Source organism: Notolepis coatsorum (assembly GCF_963971535.1).
Source record: "Notolepis coatsorum genome assembly, chromosome: 5".
NCBI classification, from domain to species: domain Eukaryota; kingdom Metazoa; phylum Chordata; class Actinopteri; order Aulopiformes; family Paralepididae; genus Notolepis; species Notolepis coatsorum.
This window is the reverse complement of record NC_140169.1, coordinates 114720312-114743034: the sequence shown is the minus strand read 5'-3', so window position 1 is coordinate 114743034 and position 22723 is coordinate 114720312. Positions and strand designations below refer to the sequence as shown.

The 22723-nt window shown below is 42.6% G+C and overlaps 1 protein-coding gene across 1 annotated transcript in view; it reads left to right on the top strand.

The window, feature by feature from the left end:
• Window positions 1–22723, top strand: part of LOC311228313 (1-phosphatidylinositol 4,5-bisphosphate phosphodiesterase beta-1-like) — a 397421-nt gene that overhangs the window by 195978 nt on the left and 178720 nt on the right. The window contains exons 4-5 of the mRNA XM_084314222.1: window positions 11387–11527; window positions 13767–13846. Coding sequence (XP_084170348.1) covers window positions 11387–11527; window positions 13767–13846 — 221 coding nt within the window. The remainder of the gene's footprint in view (window positions 1–11386; window positions 11528–13766; window positions 13847–22723) is intronic.

The window sequence follows — 22723 nt, the reverse complement described above, 5'->3', positions numbered from 1 at the left end:
CTCACTGTCTACACTCTATAATCACAGTAGGTGCCCCCCCCCCCTTCCAAAAATAGCGATCCAACAGCACTGTCCGCTCTTTATTTCCTTCCCCTCTCCTTCTCTCGCCTCCTTGCCAGTCCCAACAGTACACAGTCACAGATGACAGCAGTAGATGTGTGATGGCTGCCTGAAGCCCCCCGAGCTGAGTCGATGCATGGAAGGAGCCGCCTCCTTAGCTAACGGTTACAAGTGGCATCACGTCAATACCAAAGGAATTGGCCGCGGTCAGACGCCACAATCCATGAAATAATGCATTTGATTCCCCCAACGTGTCACACCTTGTCTCAGACACCTCTTGTCATTGTCAGACCCCCCCCATCCCACCCAGTATGTTTTAGCAAATTGAAAGTGATTTTTTTCCCAGGCCTTGATTGATGGGGGCTGGTGGCATTCTGAATGCCTATAAGTAGTGATGGATTCCCATTTAAATCAACACTTTGCCCTCTGCTGAGCGCCAGCCAGTCGGGGCCCAGGCCCATACTGTAAGGCTCTCTGCCCGTCTCTGTGTGACAAACGGGCACAATTTACCTTGTTTACACACATTTGATGCAGTGATGCAGTCTGCAAACACAGTAGCTTTTAAGACGGCACGTATTCCACTGCTAGAGAGATCCCTGCAACGTCTTTGAGATGCGAGCGGTAAGGTCTTCATCTGGTTGAAACGTGTCCTGTGCTGCCTGATCTATATTTGATACGGTCTCATACTGAATAAAATGTTTCACTTTACATGTATGAGCTCTAGGCGTGAGATGATTTTTCTTTTACAATTACCCATCACTCCTTCTCTCCGGTACCCTTCGCTAGGGGGAAAATGTAACTTTTTCCCAATAAAGTAGCACGTCTTTGTCTCCATGGAGCTGCATGTTTGCACTTGGGGAATGGAATCTTTGAGGCAGACAGACGGCCTTGTCAGCAGGGGAGGGATCTTCAACGAGCAAAATATATCGCCTCGGAAAAGTTCAGCGTGATAATAATGGTTTGCCACGAAGCCACGCGGTTTGATTGGAAGGCGCGGGGGATGTGTAGGGAGCATTTATCAGCGTGACACAGGACACAATGCTCTTTGTTGGAGCGGATAAATTAGTGGGAGCTCTTTTGCTTCTCCTGCAGAATCCTTTTACAGCCTTTTTTGTTGTGTTAATTAAACTGAAGCAACCACTTTGTATGCTGCCAAGACATTAGGCCACGGTCTCTAGAGAAAAAGAGCATTGTTATTCCTCTCTTGCGCCTGGAGGGTCGGCCTACAATAGTGAATGTCCCTTACTGACTGGCTGATTGGCTGACTGGCTGACTGACTGACTGACTGGCTGACTGGCTGACTGACTGACTGTCTGACTGACTGGCTGACTGACTGACTGACTGACTGACTGACTGACTGACTGACTGACTGACTGACTGACTGGCTGGCTGACTGACTGACTGACTGACTGACTGACTGACTGACTGACGGACTGACTGACTGACTGACTGACTGACTGGCAAAAATCAAGAGACATGCATCACATGTTCACTTATCACATGGGTATAGTGCATTTCTGCCGTTTGCTACACGCTATACTCCCGCTACACACTAAGATTTGGGGGTAACAGTATCAGTTGCTTGCCTTGGATCTGAATTTCTCGTAAATGTCACTGCTTCGTGTTCTTTTACATCTTTGTGAGAATGCTGGTCCAGCGGGTCAGGGGGAGAGCAAGTAGCTGAACCCATTAGAACCACCTGGAGTACTGACCTCTGTGCTGCTGCATCTAAACAAGACTGCCTGTTGAAGTCAGAGGTTCTGTGTAGGATTGTTAGTAACTGTCTAACTGCATATATAACTGTTTCCACTAGTAACTGTCTAACTGCATATATAACTGTTTCCACTAGAGGGCGCTCTAGGCGGAGCCACTCAGGAAGACCACCAGGTGGCGAGTATAAATAGAGATGTCTCCTCCCATTTTTTCTCTTTCCCTCAGCCTCTCAGTGAGAGGAGACCTGTAGAACTGCTGCTCTGCCATGTGAATAAATAAACCACACCAGTTAAGGCTCAAGATAGAAACCAGGGACATATCTAGACCCAGCACTCTACTGGGGCACAGGGGGGCACAAAAGTATATGAAATCTTTTTTTGCCGGTTTTGGCCGGTTTTTGGGCGAAAATGGGTGGATTTTTTTTTTACTTTATTTCGGTTTTAGGGTTAGGTTAGGGTTATGTTATTTAATTATTTTGGGGGAGCCAGCCCCCCAAACTCCTGAAATGCATAGAAATCTATGAAATAAATAAAACAATCTGACATTTATATTAAAAAGAGCTAGCCCCCCAAACCCCTAAAATACATAGAAATCTATGCATTTTGGAACAGTTACTATATATATAGTCAAGAAAGCATTTAGTCATACTTAAAGTTTAAAGTGCTTTACTTGCATTGAACATTGCATTGAACATTGAACATTGAGGAGACATCATTAGAAAGCACAATGTATGTTTCCATAGTTACGGAGATGACACACAATTGTACATCTCCGCTGAACCAAATGATCACACAGCTATAAACTCCATTTCCGCCTGTCTCTTAGCAATAAACAAATGGATGACGAACAACTTCCTAAAATTAAATGAGGGCAAAACTGAAATCCTACTAGTCGGTCCTATAACAAAAAGAGAAATGTTACAGAGCAATATGGGGCAACTTACTCCTTGGATCAAACCCGAAGTTACAAGTAAGTAACCACTGGCTTCCGGTAACATTTAGAATTGATTTCAAGGTCCTCCTCCTTATATATAAAGTATAAACATTGCGATCATCTACTACTGGTCTATTGAAGGTTCCAAGCCACAGCCACAGAAAATCGGGGATGCAGCCTTTGCTAACTATGCACCAAAGTTATGGAACATTACTATGGACATTAGGGAAGCTAGATCTCTTAATATTTTCAGAAATACGTACCTCTTCACCATAGCCTTCTAATACACCCCGCTGTTGATTGTACTGTAGCACTATTTTACTCTGGCCATTCTATTGCATAATTTTACTATCTATTCTACTATTCTATTATTGCACTGTATTATTGGTGTGCAAACCAGTCAACTTACAAAAAAGAGCCTGTTGGAGGATTTCAACAAGATAAATGCAACAACAGTGCAAAATATTTCACTATAATATTTCAAAGCGAAGTAAAAAATATTATAAAAATTATTTGATCATGTTAAAAAAGGGAAAATAAAAAAGAATTGTTAAAAAAAAAAAATTATTACGTGCCCTACTGATATTGGTCTAAATACCCCGATGATAGAAACCATGCCTCTTGACCATATTATTGTCGCCCTATAGCCGGATTCTGTCAACACTGCCCATACTGTAGCATCTCCTTATATGTCAATGGAGCCTAGGTAGTAGGCTACACATTATGCCCACAATGATGGGCAATTAATCCATAGGCCGTGTGACGTATACATACAATCTGTTACGGTCTCTAGACGTATACATACAATCTGTTACGCTCTCTAGACCTTTACATACAATCTGTTACGGTCTCTAGTTAGGTTATGTAATATATAGCTGGGCGACTTCTTGAAAAACGCTTTGCACACTTTTATTAAGTACGACTGTAGACTGCAGTTCCCTGTGAATATGGCACTGGTTTGTTGATTATTTCTAGCACGTGTTAGAGCTCCTGCTATTCTAAATAGAAGTCCCAAGCACTTGTATATAGTATCAACTTCCCAGCATTTCATCAACAGAGAGGTTGACGGCAGGGCTCTGCACAACCTCTCGGGTGGAAATGACGTGCAGGTTGGACCTCAACCGCATAACAGTCAAACTGACAAAAACATGTAAATATATTGAGTATAAATTCATTCCCTTACAGTGTTATATATATATAGTACTTTTATGCAACCTGAAAGTTATATTTGTATAAACGATATAAACTGCTGTCGAATTATTGTCCCCCGGAAGCACTCAATTAAATCTACTACTTTTTTAAGTTGTCTCACTCTATGAGAGTTGCAAGCCTCCAGGCAGAAGCAAGAAGCATAAAGCCAACGGGTAAATAAAACACAAGATACAGAACGCTTTGATACATGCAGTTATTGGTAAGTTTATAATGTATAAACTAACCAGTGCTACCTTTACTTGTATTATATCCTCTTAAAATATTTATTTAAATAATATTATATTATTGTGATTTTAGTCTCATATAAATAAGAACCAAAAGAGTTGAAAAAAGTTAAATTATTTAATTTCAATGTTCTTTTCTACTACTACATCATTGCATAACTCGTAAATTTGACTGATAAAAGCTTAATTTTCTTTCAAATTAATATGGTCACGCATTTACCAATTTGGTACAGATGTTTGACCTCTTGGGCAGAGGTGTATGTAAGTAGTTCTCATTTTATTTATTAACCTAGGCTCTTAAATACCACTACAGTACATACAGGTGGTATGATGCTTTCGCAAAGGTGATTACTTAATGTAAGATTGACACACGTCAAGGGGTAATCCCAAATCAGCATTAAAACCCCAATGTAACAACCTTTGACCTTAGTATTCATTGACATGTTGATGCTTTCATTGTAACTGCTATATTTGAAAGCCCTCATGTCATATCCCAAGGTTGTTCCCCAAGGATCCTTATAAGATCCAGTCTCTGCATATATTTGAAAAGAACCTCTAGCAATCGCTTTTTTGTGATGCTTCTATCGTAAAACAGGCCTTGTCTGAAAAACATTTAAATAATTTGTATATCAATTGGTGTGTGATGACATATTGCGAGTTTGAGAAATCTTGAGCAAAAATATGGAAATTGTATGACATTATCCATGCCTAGGTATGCGCTAGCAAGGCTGGGATGCTGTAGATAGGTCTGACCGATCGATACATAGAGCTATTCACTAGCTTAGTGCAGGTCAAACTGGCCTAGTCTCTCAAGCAAATTCACCTATGACTTTGTGTATAGTCCCAACTACAATGTGACATTGAGAGGTTGAGATGGCTGACTCCTCTTTTTCTTTTTCTTTTTTGAAGATGTTGACACTCTTGTTCCTGGTAAATATTCAAATCAGTAACACATCCATACAGCTGATTATTTGGACATTGTACTGAATTGTATTCTTGTTCTGTTTGTGAACGCCTGCCTGTCTAATTAGTGCGGTAGGACTTTCATTTTCTCTTTTTGCTTTTATTACCATTAATAGTATTTTCAGATTTCCATGACACACACACAAAAAGGCTGTGATTTGAAGCTTGATGGACAGCGGCAATGGAATCACTGTGTAACAATAGTGAGGACAGCATAATAGTGCGTTCCAGTCAACTATATACCTTTTCATTTTTATATCCATTAATGATGTTAATACACATCCACATAGCCAATGTAAGCAAACAGGAAGTTATTAGATTCTCTATTGAGCAAGGAACGGTTTGTTTTGCCTCTCAACAGTCGTGAAAGGGTGGAGAGTGTGCTATGGCTGAGCCCCTTCAGCATGCTCCAGGCAGGGGCAGCGTGCTCAGGAGGGAGTAAGCCCCGGTCCACACCAATTAACCTGATGGCTGCCTCACTGAACTGCAGTGGCAGTGTTGGATTGACTCCAAAGGAATGTTGCATGTGGCTCTTGAATGAGTTTTTTTTTAATGCAGCCTGTTCATCCTGTCTTAAATCTTTCATCTTTATCAGATTAATTTACCGGTGCAGATGCTTGAAAATCTATTTTATTACACCTTTGTTCACTTTTATTCTCAGTCGTCTATAAAGTAAGACATTACTAGATACCGGTCAATACGACACTGTGCATTGCGACAGTACTTTTCTTTTTCAAAACACACAGAATAGAGCCAAGTTGATACTATAGATACAAGTGCTTTGGACTTCTATTTTGAAGAGCAGGGCCACCATCACGTGCCAGAAATAATCAACGCACCTCTGTAGTATTGACAAGGAGCTGTAGTTTACAGCCTTACTTTATAGAGTATCATAGTGGTCTGGTTGCTGTGTAACTTTATTGTACTGCTATATAACTTAATTGTACTCTTTGTATAACCGCACACTAATCACTTCCCTTTACAGCCACAACCACATTTAGCTGCAACGTCCCTCATATGGGAAGTTTTTCTGACTTTTTGCAAATGGCACTTTGGCGACCCCTAGTGGCTCGGGTGTGCATATTTTGTAATACAATATATATATCGAATTGAAGGCTTATTTGTTGCCTGTCGATAGCGACAAAATCCGACAAAATCCGTTCAGCGGTTCTCGAGTTACATGCCGGTATTTGAGGCTTGTGCAAAGTACACGGTATTGTGCAAAATACCACTCCCGACTCAGGCTGCAGTAGTTCCGTCAATCTAGATCCGATCTCGAAAATGATTGTGGATCATTGTAGCTAGGGCTGTACCGAATGCTTCGAAGCTTCGAAGCTTTGATCATAATGTTGACATCCGAATTCTAAATCAACATTCGAATTTTTAATAATACTTTTTTTTTCTTCTATTCAATCTGTTTAAACCAATGGGGGTTTTCTTCACAGTTGCAGTTAAAGATTAGGCTACACTAATATTATAATATTATACTATAAGACGTCACCATCACCTTCATACCAACCCTGCCCTTATTGGATTATTTATGTTGACGAAACTGATGAGTTATATTCATTAAAGAAAGTTGATTTAATAAAAGAAAAATACTAATTGAATCAGATTAATCACATTATTCAAATTGAGGATTTTGTTTAAAAAATATATATATGCAGTCCTCGAAAACGAAAACTAAAATGGCCAGGAGACTCATCGCAGGTGAACAACATCTATTGAAAGTGATACAGTCTGAAAAGTGATACAGTGATGCTGTTGATCGCTGTCACGCTGTTCTGGTGAAACGCATGCAAATTGTTCTGTGATTATTGTACCATATGGGTTTGCCATTACTGTTGAGTCTTTGCACCATTGTTATCAAAACAAATTCCTCTCAATCCATTGTATTTGTGTGAGAATACAGTCATTGAGGGCCAGTGTTCTGAAGAAATGTTTTTATTTTGCTGCTGTCCAATACATTCTTTGTGAAATGGATTGTCTTTAATGATATTTTTCCTGTGGTTGAAATAATGAAACTTATAGACAATGTTAGTCATATAATTGCAACTAACATTTTCAAGACATCTACAGTCAGACCTACACAGATTGCACAGTTGCACAGCGTCTTCAAACTCTGGACCTAAAGATTGTCCATATCGTCACTGTCGGATGAATACCTCTTATCTTCAAAAAGCTAATTTTTGAATTCAGGACAAACAGTCTAATTTTCAGATTGACATCCATATATTTCTAATGCCATACATTGGGTTTTCAATGTGTTTCATGTCCTAGGGTCATGAAACTGGCTCACATGATAGAGAAGAACCATGTAAACATTCATTACCCAGTAAAGAAAATGTAAATAATGAAAATGACCAAAACTGGAGATAAGCGACAGCGACGATATGTGGGAGGGTCTACCTGCTAGGTTTTCATTGGCCAGTAGTACACCCACTCCACTGCCCTGCAGCACAAACGCCCACTAGCTGTGGGGGCGGGGCTTACACTGTCATAATGCCCTAAGATTTAGACACTGACAACAGGCATTTACGTTAAGCCACTTGCCAGCATACAATCTATTTGGGGGCGATTGCCTTCTCCCCTTCATTGGCCTATGCCATAGCTAGCATACTTGTCTTCATCATCGTTGTCATCGCAATGGGCCTATCAATCCTCGCTAATACTTATCAACGCTACACAGAGAATTGTAATAAAAATAGCTTGCCTACCTTTCTGTTCATTTGTCTGAAATAGCCGACAAAACAGCCATGTAGTCGATCTCCTAGTCCCTGCTGTCTATCAACGGACATTCAGATTCAGATTCAGAGTTTTATTTGCCACATGGAAGCAATACAATCATACAGTTTTTCATACTAAATCATAAATAACGTTCTAGCATGGGCAAAAGGAGCAGGAAGAATAATAATTCTTATAGTTACCTGCCCCCTATTCCTAAACTAAACAAGTATTACTTGATGGTCGGCATACAACCTAATTTACACAAAATAATAATTCATACCATATACAAAGAAACAAACAATCCACAGATTAAACAAGAAATAAATAAGAATGTAAGAAAATAATAATACAAATAATAATACAAATAATAATACAAATAATAATAATAATAATAATAATAATAATAATAATAATAATAATAATAATAATAATAATAATAATAATAATAATAATAATAATAATAATAATAATAATAATAATAATAATAATAATAATAATAATAATAATAATAATAATAATAATAATAATAATAATAATAAACAAGAAAATAAAATATCTCACTATTCAGATTCACATTAAAAAAAATTATAATTATTTTTTTATTGACAAACACTATTACATCCCTTAAGCTCGCTATGGAGAGAAGTCCACAACTTTACACCAATAACTGAAGGACACATCTGTTTAAGTGTGGTACGTGCAAACTGATGTTTACAATTTAATTCCCTCCTACTAAACTCACTTTCTAAATGAAAAATATTTTGTAACTTTTCTGGCAGTGTCTTATTTCTTGCCCTAAACATAATTAACACTGTTTGAAACTTAACCATGTCTTCAAGTTTAATTATTCTAGATTTAATAAATAATACTCCAAGGGTCTTGACCACTGATCTTTATTCGGCAGTGTGTGTCCTTTGATAACCTGTGACCTATTCTCCAAAACGACCATGGCCTGCTAGGATCCCACCTGTTTGAAAAAGCTCAACAAACGTTTTGACATTTTATCCGGTTTCCACCGTGTCACACAGTCCGCAGTAGTTCACACGCACATCTTCGCCTGCCTGTCCTCATTGGCGTATTTTCTTCTTCATCTGATTCATATAAGCCACATGTACTCAAAACTGTCTTCCACTCCTACTAAAAACAAGTGATTTATGAGTAACCTTTATGGGAACACACGAAAATAATGGACCATCTTACATGGTCTTACACAACACAATATTGGCAGATTATGATAGTGATTATCCTTTCTGGCACAAATTAAACTCTGGGTACACACACAGTTGTTGACATTGTATCATAATTAACAAACATATCCCCACTGGCACGTATCCGGCTTAACTGGCTTGCTTAGTCTTGTTTTGCACAGAAGAGGAATTGCTAGACTGTATGTTTGCTTACGTTTGTTTGGTTTATACACAGTTCTCCTCTGAAAGTCAAGTCCAATGAATGTTAAGTTGTTCTCCTGTTTTTAGTTCATACAGTAGAATTGATATGCAACCAGCCGTGTGGTGCAGGCTCCTGCTGAGCTCAGTGTTATAGAGGTGACACTAACAACATAGGATGATATAGTTGTACACCAACTAATTATCCATCCGCAGAGAAAGACCGCTCCTTAGAAGAATATTTTATTTCATAACAATGTAGAGACAGGAGAAAGAGGTGGGTGTGTGTGTGTGTGTGTGTGTGTGTGTGTGTGTGTGTGTGTGTGTGTGTGTGTGTGGGTGTGTGTGTGTGTGTGTGTGTGTGTGTGTGTGTGTGTGTGTGTGTGCGTGTGTGTGTGTGTGTGTGTTGCATGTGTCTTGTTTGTGTATTTCTGTGTACAACCAAGCATGTGTCTGTGTATGCGTGTGAGTGTGTGTGTGTGTGTGCTTGTGTGTGTGTGTGTGTGTGTGTGTGTGTGTGTGTGTGTGTGTGTGTGTGTGTGTGTGTGTGTGTGTGTGCGTGTGTGTGTGTGTGTGTGTTGCATGTGTCTTGTTTGTGTATTTCTGTGTACAACCAAGCATGTGTCTGTGTATGCGTGTGAGTGTGTGTGTGTGTGTGCTTGTGTGTGTGTGTGTGTGTGTGTGTGTGTGTGTGTGTGTGTGTGTGTGTGTGTGTGTGTGTGTGTGTGTGTGTGTGTGCTTTGCTTTGCTCATTATGTACATAACTATTATTATCTGTATATGAAGAAGAAGTCATTATTTGTCATGCAGATTGATACACACATGCAAGATGGGCGACACACAGGAACACACAAATGCATTGGGACGCAGATGAAATGTCTCTCTGCACTTGACCCATCCCATCGTCCTTCCCCCCAAGGGCAGCCGGGAGCAGACATGGGCTGTGGTGTGGGCCATGCGTCAGGGACGCGACAGCGTTAGCCATCTGTTCTGCATGTTTTTCCATTGGGTTTATCTTATTGGGAGGGGAAACCCTTTGCGAGCACGGGGAGAACATGCAAACTCCACACAGAAAGGCCCGGGAGATACCCCACCTGGGTACCTGGCAACGCGGCAACCTGGTCCCTAAGCGAGAATCGAACCCAGGACCTTCTAGCTGTTGTTGTTTGTACATGCACTGAGGGTACTACTTAATTACATTGGTTTTAGGTTTTTGTATACTATGCTTATTGGGGTTGTTGTTATTGTTTTTGTTCAAAGTTGCTGTTTTGCCAGATTTGAACCTACACAACATGGTCTTCTGTTCCCTACGATTGGACTATTCTGAATCGTACTTGTTGTTCTGTGCCAGTAGGAGATTCCTGTTCCCAGGATTCAGTTTTGTGTTCCGAGAAGTCCGGTTGGCAGGGACGGTGTTTGTGAATGGCAGGAGGTGTTTTAGTCAGCTTACATACTGCTGGGAGAAGGAGCCAGGGACGGGGAAGCTTATAAGGATGGTGCTCCTTTACTGGTGGGTCTTTGGAGTGAGCTAATGTGAACAAAAATCTACAGTATGTCAAGCAACAATATTACACTAACCTCATTCAACCTACAATCTCCCTCAAAGTTAATACAGTCCGCTCAGTCTGCTCTTGTTGCGTTGTCATCCCCTCTGCTCATACCCAGATTTATGAGGTATTAAAGAGGAATCAATAATGAAGTGTCGATGGGAGTTTTATGGCCTGCAAACGTGCACTGCTGCATTGGAAAGTTGAAATCCTCTGTGATCATGGCTGGTTTCTAACCTTCGCCTGTCAAAACAGTAGGAGTGCAATGATTTTCAGATTCAGTACGAATTTCTACTTTGAGGTCATGATTCAATTCGATTTTAGTTTCTTTATGCGTGAAAATGTATTCATACTACTAGAGCTCTAATTATACATTATATCGATATACTACACAGGTTGAAAGTTGTAATTTGCTTTAAACATTATGCTAATAGCAGTAGCCATACCACACCACCAGTTAAAATAAGAGACCTGGGCAAAAGAATGAGAGAATGCAATTTATTTTACATTTTTGTATTGATTATTATACCCCTACAAAACAGTGATCATGTATATGGATTTTCTGGCTATGTCTTTGGTTACCATGGACACTGATGTGTGCCGTGTCATTTCTTGTCAACAGGATGTCAAGCTGCGAGAGCTGCTGGACGTGGGGGTCTTGGTGGGGAAGCTGGAGAACAGGATGTTGACGGTGGTGAGCGGACCAGACATGGTCAACATCACCTACCTCAACTTCATGGCCTTCCAGGAGGACATCGCTAAGGTACAGTCACTGCACAGCCACAAGACTGGGATAGGCTAACTGCACAGCACGGCATAGGCTAACTGCACAGCACGGCATAGGCCACTGTAACTGCACAGCACAGGATAGGCTAACTGCACAGCACGGCATAGACAGGCATATGGTAACTGCACAGCCACAGACTCATACCCCTCAGATACTCCTCTAACTGCCTCAGCCAGTCCTTTGTGCCAGTGGACATCAGGCTCCACAACCGGGGGCATGGACTTTTGACATTTCTCATATTTTATATTCAGATAAAATTTGATTGCCTTCTTTCTTCTTCTTCTATTACCCTGCCCATACCTGTACCTCCTCTTCCCCCTCCCTTATGCTGCGATGATGCCTGCATTTCTGCAAGGGGACCAATAAATTAATATCTTATCTTATCTTAACCTAAATGGCAAGACCACAACGGAGTAATTGGATACCTTCAATGAAGATCCATATAACCAGAGACTATATAATGAGGAGACGGCACTCTCACACAAAATATATAAATAAACATACAGTATTCCAGAGAAAATGATTAAATATGATATTATTTTATGTTGGGTAAAATTATAATTGACTGCATTTCGAGGTGAAATGTGAGTTTGAAAGATCTAAGGACTCTGTGGCAGAAACCACTGGATGACGTCTTATTAGTTGCTGTTATCAAGATGGTGGTGGAGTGAGCAGACTTCTCTTGAGAGACTTTGATAAAACTCTGTTTTACGTTTTCAGAGGAACAATATTTTCTAAGTTCATCATCTAAAGATGGCAAATAGAAGTTTCTTTGTACATTGATAATTAAAGACAGTAGAGGTTCACTTACTACTAACAACATTATATCACATTCTTAATCCAAGTGATTTTGATCAAATCTACAACTGCAACTACAAAAAAAGGTATGGTTTCTCTTGTCATTACATTAGAAAGAGTGGTAAGACTGCAAGACTGGGTGATGAAAGAGTTTTAACATTATACATGGATACTTTAAGGGTAATGATACTCTAAGGCTAATTAAAAGGCTAAGAAGCATCTATTAGTAATTGCCAGGGGAGATACATAAAATCAGTAATACAGATAAGTAATCAGTAATAAGGTCAAGGATAAGTATAGGTAATAAGGATAAGTAGGGATGTCCGATATTATCGGCCTACCGATATTATCGGCCGATATTGGCATTAAAATGTGATATCGGTATCGGTTTTCACCTTTCACCTTTATAAATAAATAAAGGTTTTCACCTTTATTTACCCAGGCAAGCAAGTAAGAACAAATTCTGATTTTATTTATTGTCAAAAGTATGCATAATGTTGTGTTAATTCCATGACAAGATATATGTAATGTTAATAATTACCTGAAATTATTACGTTTTTTTGGGGGGGGGGGGGGGGGGGGCCCTGCATATATCGGTGTTGGTTGATATCGGTATTGGAAATTAAGAGTTGGACAATATCGGTATATCGGTATCGGTAAAAAAGCCAATATCGAGCATCCCTAAGGATAAGTAATCAGTAATAAGAATAAGTAATCAGTAATAAGACTAGCAAGGGTAAGAAAAGAGTAATAACTCTAAAACCACTATGAGGGTAAGACTCAGTCAGGGTAACTGAATGGGGACCTACAGTACACTGTAGAATGGGACAATTAAGGCTTAATACATCCTGATTTGATCAATTACCCATATTAATTTCACTGCTTTTCTATAGCCGCTAAACCAACCAGATATTGTAGGAATCTTACCTCAGTTTAATTAAAAAGGCCACCACTGTTACAAGATGTTGGCAGGCAGGTTTAAAATGCATTGGAATTGAAGGAATTTTACTGCAGAGCTGAACAGGGCTTTTCCCCTCATCTGCTTTTGACAGAGAAAAACTTTTTATTATCATGAATTGTTAATAAGTCATAATTGTATTTTCCATAAGCACTGTAATGGTGATAAAGTGTCAGAGCCATTCATTCTCAGTCCAACTCCCTCCTTTGCTGCTTAATTACCAATGTCTGTTGGGTGGGAGATGGAATTGTACAGTACCTCTAACAGCCCAACTGGCAGCTGTGGAGGGGGTATTCTCCCCTTCTGACTGTGCGCGTGTGTGTGTGTGTGTGTGTGTGTGTGTGTGTGTGTGTGTGTGTGTGTGTGTGTGTGTGTGTGTGTGTGTGTGTGTGTGTGTGCGCGCGTGCGTGCGTGCGTGCGTGCGTGTGTGTGTGTGCGTGTGTGTGTTCCTGGCTGTAGGAGTGGGCAGAAGAGCTGTTCAGTCTGGCATCTAACCTGTTGGCACAGAACATGTCCAGAGAGGCCTGTCTGGAGAAAGTGTAAGATACACACACACACACACACACACACACACACACACACACACACACACACACACACACACACACACACACACACACACACACACACACACACACACACACACACACACACACACACACACACACACACACCTACACACACACACACACACACACACACACACACACACACACACACACACACACACACACACACACACACACACACACACACACACACACAGGTAGGATGGAAGGGTCACTCTGTACCTGCCCCCTACCGAGACGGAGGGAGATGAAACGGATAATAAAAAAGGAAGGAGAGGAAGGAGAAAATTAGAAAATGAAATGAACTGGCCTGGTTTTGAACCGATCGTGTACATCTACTGTAGGTGTGCAGCTGTGTTTTTTTGCGCATGCATGCATGTATCTATGCAACCGCACGTGTCTGTGCGCGTGCGTGTGTGCTACGCAAGTGTACAACAACACCCATTTGTAACTAGAATGACACTCTGGGGAAATGTAACACCCATGCTACAGAACATGAATATCCATAATACATGCCCCTGTGCTTCAAATTGATTGGTCAATATGCTCTTCCTTGAACACAAGGTAACTCACAGGAGGTCAGCGTCATTACAACTTCGCCAAAACCAAAGGTGACATGTGAAACTTAATATGAATGGGATATAAACATTGCGAGGGCAAAGACATTGATATGGGTGGAAATGTAAATAAAAATAAAAGCAAGAAAAACTCTTTGGGATACAGTGATGGGATCACAAGGCAGGGGCAGGAAAAATGCTTCAAGTCATTATTGACACCAGAATAATACTTACAAACAGAACTAAAAACTCAAAACACTTGGCCCTCCTCCACTCCCAAAGTCAGGCCACCATCCATGGTGGGGAACATAGTCTCTGGGGCCAGTGGCAGTGAACTTGGGGCAGGAGTGCCTGGGAGCAGGGACTTCACGGCTAATGCGGGGAACCAAACAGGGGCCAGGCAACAGGCCTCCTGTCCTTTAGGAACAGAGGGGGCAAATGCAGGGGTGCAAAGGCCAGAAACATGACTGGGGCTGGACTGCAGGCTGCAGAAGCTGGGGCCATCATGCAGCTGGGACTGGGATGCAGGCTGCAGGGGCTGGAAGTCCACCGTCATGTGCTGGCGACGGTCCTGCCAAGACCCCAGAGCTAACTGTGCTGGTAACAGCCATGGAGCCAGCTGTGCTGGCGATGAATGCTGGGGCATTGCCTGAACTGGGAACCACCGTTGTCAACCCGGCACAGTGTAGGACTCCAGTGCTGCCTGGGGAGGCTGTAGCTGTGGCTGCTGAGCCATTGAGGCTGGAGTCAGGGTCTGCCGTCTTGGAGCTGGAGTTGGCCAGAACCCCAGTGCTGCTACTGTAGCTGCTGAAGCACAGAGGCCCCGTGGCTCCCAATCCTCCCTCCAGTCTACCATACCCCAGACAATCCTCCCTCCAGTCTACCATACCCCAGCCAATCCTCCCTCCAGTCTACCATACCCCAGCCAATCCTCCCTCCAGTCTACCATACCCCAGCCAATCCTCCCTCCAGTCTACCATACCCCAGCCAATCCTCCCTCCAGTCTACCATACCCCAGACAATCCTCCCTCCAGTCTACCATACCCCAGCCAATCCTCCCTCCAGTCTACCATACCCCAGCCAATCCTCCCTCCAGTCTACCATACCCCAGCCAATCCTCCCTCCAGTCTACCATACCCCAGACAATCCTCCCTCCAGTCTACCATACCCCAGCCAATCCTCCCTCCAGTCTACCATACCCCAGCCAATCCTCCCTCCAGTCTACCATACCCCAGCCAATCCTCCCTCCAGTCTACCATACCCCAACCAATCCTCCCTCAAGTCTACCATACCCCAACCAATCCTCCCTCAAGTCTACCATACCCCAGCCAATCCTCTCTCCAGTCTACCATACCCCAGCCAATCCTCCCTCCAGTCTACCATACCCCAGCCAATCCTCCCTCCAGTCTACCATACCCCAGCCAATCCTCCCTCCAGTCTACCATACCCCAGCCAATCCTCCCTCCAGTCTACCATACCCCAGCCAATCCTCCCTCCAGTCTACCATACCCCAGCCAATCCTCCCTCAAGTCTACCATACCCCAGCCAATCCTCTCTCCAGTCTACCAACCCCAGCCACCGACCTCCATTACAGTGAAATGCTTGGTTCTGTATGCCCCTTGAGAAGTCCAAACACTATGCACCGAATAGGAAATTATTGGCCCAAACCGAATACCGAAAATAGGAAACAGTTGGCCGAAAACCGAATGCCGAAAGGCCGAAAATTATTCATATAAATATATATATATATATAATGTGTATATATATTTTTTTCAGCTACCTGATTATGGCAAAAGACATGATTATGGCAAAACATAACTTCAATAATATTAATAATCACTATTATGGGTCCATAAAACATTTATTCAGCACTTTTGAATGCATAAATAAAGGGGAGATGAAGCATTGAACAATGTGATCCTAGTTTGTTTGTTGTGTACCTTGTGTAAGACAGGGTCCTATAATCAAATGTGAAATCCTGCTTATTTGTCTGAAAAACCAAATATAATTTCCCTGTTTTCCCCATGGGCGCCGCCATTTTGTTGCTGACGTCACGGTGTTGGTTTGGTCTGGCTCCTGCTGGGTAGCTGCTTAGTAAACATGGAGTGTCAGTAAATGCAACGTTGCCTACCAAACAACGGGACCGCGGTGGTTCTTTTTGTATTGCTCCTGGCTGTTCAAACTAATTTTACCGTGTGAAAGAGAGGAAAGTTGGTTCATTTCCACAAACTACCAGTGAAAAAAACAGTGTTGTTCAACCACCGTCGCGGGGCATTTAGCTACCTGGCTACCTACTGTAGCTCCAGTTCAACCACCGTCGCGGGGCATTTAGCTACCTGGCTACCTAGCTCCAGTTCAACCACCGCCGCGGGGCATTTAGCTACCTTAGCTTACCTTTAGCTACGTTATTTATAATAATACTTATATAAAAATGAGGATGAGCGGAGGGTGCGGAAGGGGGTGTATTCCTGGAGGAGGTCAGTGATGTAGATGGGGGCTAGATTGTGGAGGGCTTTGAAAGTGAGTAGGAGGTTTTTGAAGTCGATTCGGTAGTGCACAGGGAGCCAGTGTAATTGAATGAGGACGGGGGTGATGTGGTCGGATGGGTTGGTGCGGGTGATGATCCTGGCAGCAGAGTTTTGGATAATTTGAGGAGTTTGGTGGGAAGGCCGGTGAGGGGAGCGTTGATCCGGGATGTGACAAATAAGTGGACCAGGGTTTCAGTGTTTGATTGGGACAGAGATGGGCGGAGTCTGGAGATATTACGGAGGTGAAAGAAAGCAGACCGGGTGATGTTTTTGATGTGTGGTGCAAAGGAGAGGGAGCCGTCCAGAATGACACAGAGGCTTTTAACTTGGGGGGAGAAGGGTACAGGGAAGCCGTCGATGGTGATGTTCGGAACTGGGGTGTTATGTGATTTGGTGAGGGTGGATTTGGAGCCGATGAGCAGGGCCATTTGCTGCCATTTAACTTCAAGAAGTTTCTGCTCATCCAGCTCCTGATGTCCTCAAGGCAGGTGGTGAGGGAGGTGGGGGGAAGGGCAGTGGTGGGTTTGGAGGAGATGTAGTGTGGCATCTGCATAGCAGTGGAAATGGACCCCATGGTGAACAGGAGGGGACCCAATACTGACCCCTGGGAGACAGTGAAGCAGCTGAACACCCTGACTTGTGAGTCCTGAGTTGTACAAACTGTTGTTAGTGAGGTAAGATGTGAACCAGGAGAGTGCGACACCAGTGATCCCAATGCCAGCCAGGCGGTCTAGGAGTAGTGGATGGAAGATGGTGTCAAATGCCACGCTGAGGTCAAGGAGGATGAGGATGGTAAGAAGCCCAGAGTCAGCTGCACGGAGGAGGTTGTTGGTTATTTTGACAAGGGCTGTTTCGGTACTGTGTTGTGGGCAGAAACCGGATTGAAAGGGTTTGTGGAGGTTGTTTGTGTCGAGGTGGGATTGAAGCTGTGCGGCAACCACCCTCTCAAGGGTTTTTGATATGAAGGGAAGGTTGGAGATGTGCCTATAGTGGTTTAAGTCAGCTGGGTCAGCACCGGGTTTTTTGAGGAGGGGAGTGGTTGCAGCCAGTTTGAGAGTGGGGCAGGGCCACGGGAAGTCAGTCAGAGTTGGGGGTGCGGTCGGAGTCGGAGATAAATAATATAATAACGTCATATTAAATGCATGCGCGAAGCGCATCATTTGTGATTTTCCATTAATTTGAAAGATCAATATTAGTAGTGTCTACCTCTGCCGTCCCCCGTTCCGAGGTAGACGGTGGACGGGTCTGTTGAGGAGCTGAGGCGCGCGCCTCTCTCCCCTTCCCGTCGACCAAGAGTGAATACCTGTAGTCCCCAGGGCTCTGTCCCGACCGGTGTCCGGATCCCCCCCGAAAGGATGGGTGAGCCGGGGCCGGGGAAGACCGGGCGAGCCAGACTTAACGAGAACCATAAAACCTGAGCGCGGGGTGGCTCTGGCCCCTCGCGCGCCGCCGCGGTTCCCAATTCCCCTCTCCCTCACATAGTAGGCGTCGCCGATGTGTGTGTGACTGTCTGTGCGCTGCAATTGTGCGTCAGACTCAGATCAGATACACAGAAAATATCATTAAATAGTGGATTTCAACCATTAAAAAAAAAAAAACATGTTTTAGACTGCTTACACTAAAATGCTAACTAAAAAAATAAAAGTTTTGTATTCAATTTTAGTAAATCTTTTGACGCTGCTTGCAGGCAGTTACAACTCCCCGCCAGCAGGGGGTGCTGGAGCATCCTCAGCACCTGTACTTCCCGCGTCCCTGGAGTAAATCACTTGGCATTGGGAGACACTTGTCTCACCAACTAGCTGACAGCTAGATGATGAGACAAGTGGCTGTCTATTGGATGTCCCACAGATATCATGAAGCCAAATTGGGTTTCTAATAGCCTCCTCCTTGTACTTGTACTGTGTGCAGGTGTAAGTAACAATGTGTATATATGTCTGTGCACGGACCGTGCATCATTATTTCCTCTCTCCTCCTCTCCCTGCCTGCAGACCTGGAACAGCAGACCTATAGTTAGACTGGATGGCTGACATGAACACGCTGCCATGGTGTCACTTTCCTAATGTTAATGGTTAGCCGCGTTACTGTCTCCATCGGGTTCCAGGCCATTACGTACTCGCCCCCAACCCTCCGCGGTTGACCATGAGTGCTGCTAGCAAGCTCCTTATCAGCTATCGCCCTTGTGCTATCTCTGTTCCGCTGTAATAACCTTGCCGAATGGCTCCCCACACAGAGCTTTATCTCTCGAATGTCATGACCAGCACAAAGCCACGACTCTGACTGGGATGTGACCGGGTTCACCAAGGATTTATTAAAGTAGCTCAACTATACATGATAATTGGAGAGAGCAAAGAGGTGTGGCACTCAGTACTGTATAATCAGGGTGCGTGTCGAGGTGATGACTGGGTAATATGCATGAGGGGTGTGTATGAATGTCAAAGGAAAGTACAAAATAACACCCACACGGGTCCCTGTGTCCATGGCAACGCCAGAAACACATATCAGGGCTGCCAACTTTTCAGAAAACCTTACAGTGAGATTTGATGGAAGTTGACATTTGTTGGGGGCCCTGTTCGGGATCGTCATTGTATGCTGAACACATTTATTTTATTCACTTTTGTACTTGAAGTCAATCATCTTAAGCCATGCAGCTGTTTGTAAGGTTTCAAGTCTATAGTCACAACGAGTCCAAGTCAATTCTCAAGTTTCTTTTTTGGAATAATATGTTTTTAATCCCCTGTGCAACATGTTTTCTTTTAGGAAATGCACTGTTTTGCATGTTTATTACCTCTAATTTATTACCATTTCAGAATACAATTGTTGAATACAGTTATTTCATGTATTATCTTTTATCTACATTAAGGTATCAATTCGGTCACTTTAAAATATCATACTGCACTGCAATATGGGAAAAAAGAGAGCTTTGCTTTTAAAGGTTATTCTGTATCTGCCTACCATTGTTGCCTTTATCTATTGTTACCTTGATATGAACATGTAGCCTTCCAAACCACTTGCTTTAAGAAGGGCACTACATATGATTTGCCTTCTCCAATAGGACTGCTCTTGGAGGCCCCATGCAATATGATTATTCCTAAATCATCAATGAAAACAATCTTCACTAAGTAAAGAATTGTTGGCAATAATACTGGGACAGCACACTGTTGAATGAAGTTGGGTTCATTTACATTTACATCAGGTTCAGGTAGAGAGAGACTGGTGTTGAATGAAGTTGGGTTCAGGTAGAGAGAGACTGGTGTTGAATGAAGTTGGGTTCAGGTAGAGAGAGACTGGTGTTGAATGAAGTTGGGTTCAGGTAGAGAGAGACTGGTGTTGAATGTAGTTGGATTCAGGTAGAGAGAGACTGGTGTTGAATGTAGTTGGGTTCAGGTAGAGAGAGACTGGTGTTGAATGTAGTTGGGTTCAGGTAGAGAGAGACTGGTGTTGAATGAAGTTGGGTTCAGGTAGAGAGAGACTGGTGTTGAATGAAGTTGGGTTAATGTAGAGGGAAACTGGTGCGTCATACATACAGCTCAACAGGACTGTTTTTTCCACCCAGATTTGCTCTCTCCCTCATGCTTCTCAAAATATATTATTTCCTGAATAAACAGGAAATACATAGTGAGTGAAAGCTAAGATGAATTTCACTGGCAAAATTCTTTATGAATTCACCATAGCCAGGCCATTGCTATAAAACAGATAGAAACCAATGCGCTTTAGAGAAATATAAAGCTGTCACATCAACAAGCTGATTCTAACAATATATCTAGTCAATCCACTGTCGGATCATGACTCAGATGTGGATGAAGTATGTAGCCTTGGTCTTCATAGACTAAATAGACTTTCAATACGCTATTAATAGAAAGTGAAAGCATTCCTGTGGGCTTGAGCGCCATTTAGGCTGCTTTCCAACACGACCACCAGTGGCATATTGCACGGTTACTGGACTTGAGTTACATTAGAAGAACAACCAAAGATATTTGCCTAATAGGGAGGTGTAGTCTGACGTCACTGTAGTTTCCCACGCGGTCCACCCGTATAGGGATTTATCATTGGGAAAATGCAATTTCAAGCGAGGTGGACCGGCCGGAAACAACAATGACGTAACCATTACACCTCCCTATTCTCTCGATTTCTACATTTCCCCAGCTCATTACTATCTTGACACAGACGCATGTCTATGTACAGTGAGGGAGGCGGGCTGACAGGCTCTCCTGTGTAACGAGGCTCATTTTGGTCAATGCAGGCAAAATGCACATAATAATATCTTGGAAATGAAACAAAACAAAACAATTTATTTAGGCTGTGTCCCTACATTTTTTTTAGTTCATTTTGGATTTGACAGCGTGAGAAATAGGAGGTGTGGCATGAGAGCATGTGTAGCCAAGTCAAGTCAAGTCACCTTCTCACACCGATGGCAGAGGCAACCATTCAAGGTGCCAACCTGCACATCGGGATCAGTTAGGGGTTAAGTGTCTTGCTCAAGGACACTTCTACACACTGCCTGTGGGGAGCGGGAATCGAACCGGGAACCTCCGGATTACCAGATGACTGCTCTACCTCCCGTCGGCCCTTTATTTATGTAGCATATTTAAAAACAACATTACAATAACAAAAACAAAAACAAAAGGCACAACACCACAACATAACAGTTTGAAGCCAATAGAGTACAGTACAGATTTACAAAAAATTATCAAATAAGATAAAATAGGATAAAGAACATTTTATAGAAGTAGGGCAACCTCAAACTGCACTAAAAGCAAGAGAAAAAAGGTGGGTCTTTAGATCTGATGTAAATCATTCAATAGTAGGACAGGATGGGAGATGGGAGATAGTCTGTAGGGCAGCAACAGAAACAGCCCTGTCTCCTCTGGTTATGAGACGTGAGTGAGGGACTGAGAGGAGCTGTTGTGAGGATGACCTAAGTCATCTAGGTGCAGAATAAGGACTCAGCAGGTCAATAATGTACTGTGGTGCTAATCCACGGAGGGCTTTAAAAAACGAATAATAAAAACTTAAAATACATTCTATATTTCACAGGTAGCCAGTGCAAGTGAGCCAGATTTGTCTCACACTCGATGCGTGAGAGTTGGCAGCTCTGCACATTTAGATGTAGTCTAAATGAGTTCCCACATTTTACTTTAGTTAACTACCGCTTTACTCAAAAAAATAAATGAGATCCATGTCCTGTTTCAGCTAATCGGAGGAAGCACGTGGAATGTTATAGTGACCGGCCATCTGAAAGACAACAGTTTGTATGTAACAGTCTGCGTATTCAGTCGTTTGAAGAGGAATACGCTGAAGTAGACACAGGGGCTCTAATGTGGGATAGATGCAGGGCCAATGCATGATCAAGGCTACGTCAACAGCAGTGTAATTAGCGTATTGTATGTAAAACCCATGTTTGCAGATCTGGAGTCTGCTTCAGTGTAATTAGCGTATTGTATGTAAAACCCATGTTTGCTGATCTGGAGTCTGCTTCAGTGTAATTAGCGTACTGTATGTAAAACCCATGTTTGCAGATCTGGAGTCTGCTTCAGTGTAATTAGCGTACTGTATGTAAAACCCATGTTTGCAGATCTGGAGTCTGCTTCAGTGTAATTAGCGTACTGTATGTAAAACCCATGTTTGCAGATCAGGAGTCTGCTTCAGTGTAATTAGCGTACTGTATGTAAAACTCATGTTGCAGATCTGGAGTCTGCTTCAGTGTAATTAGCGTACTGTATGTAAAACCCATGTTGCAGATCTGGAGTCTGCTTCGGTGTGAT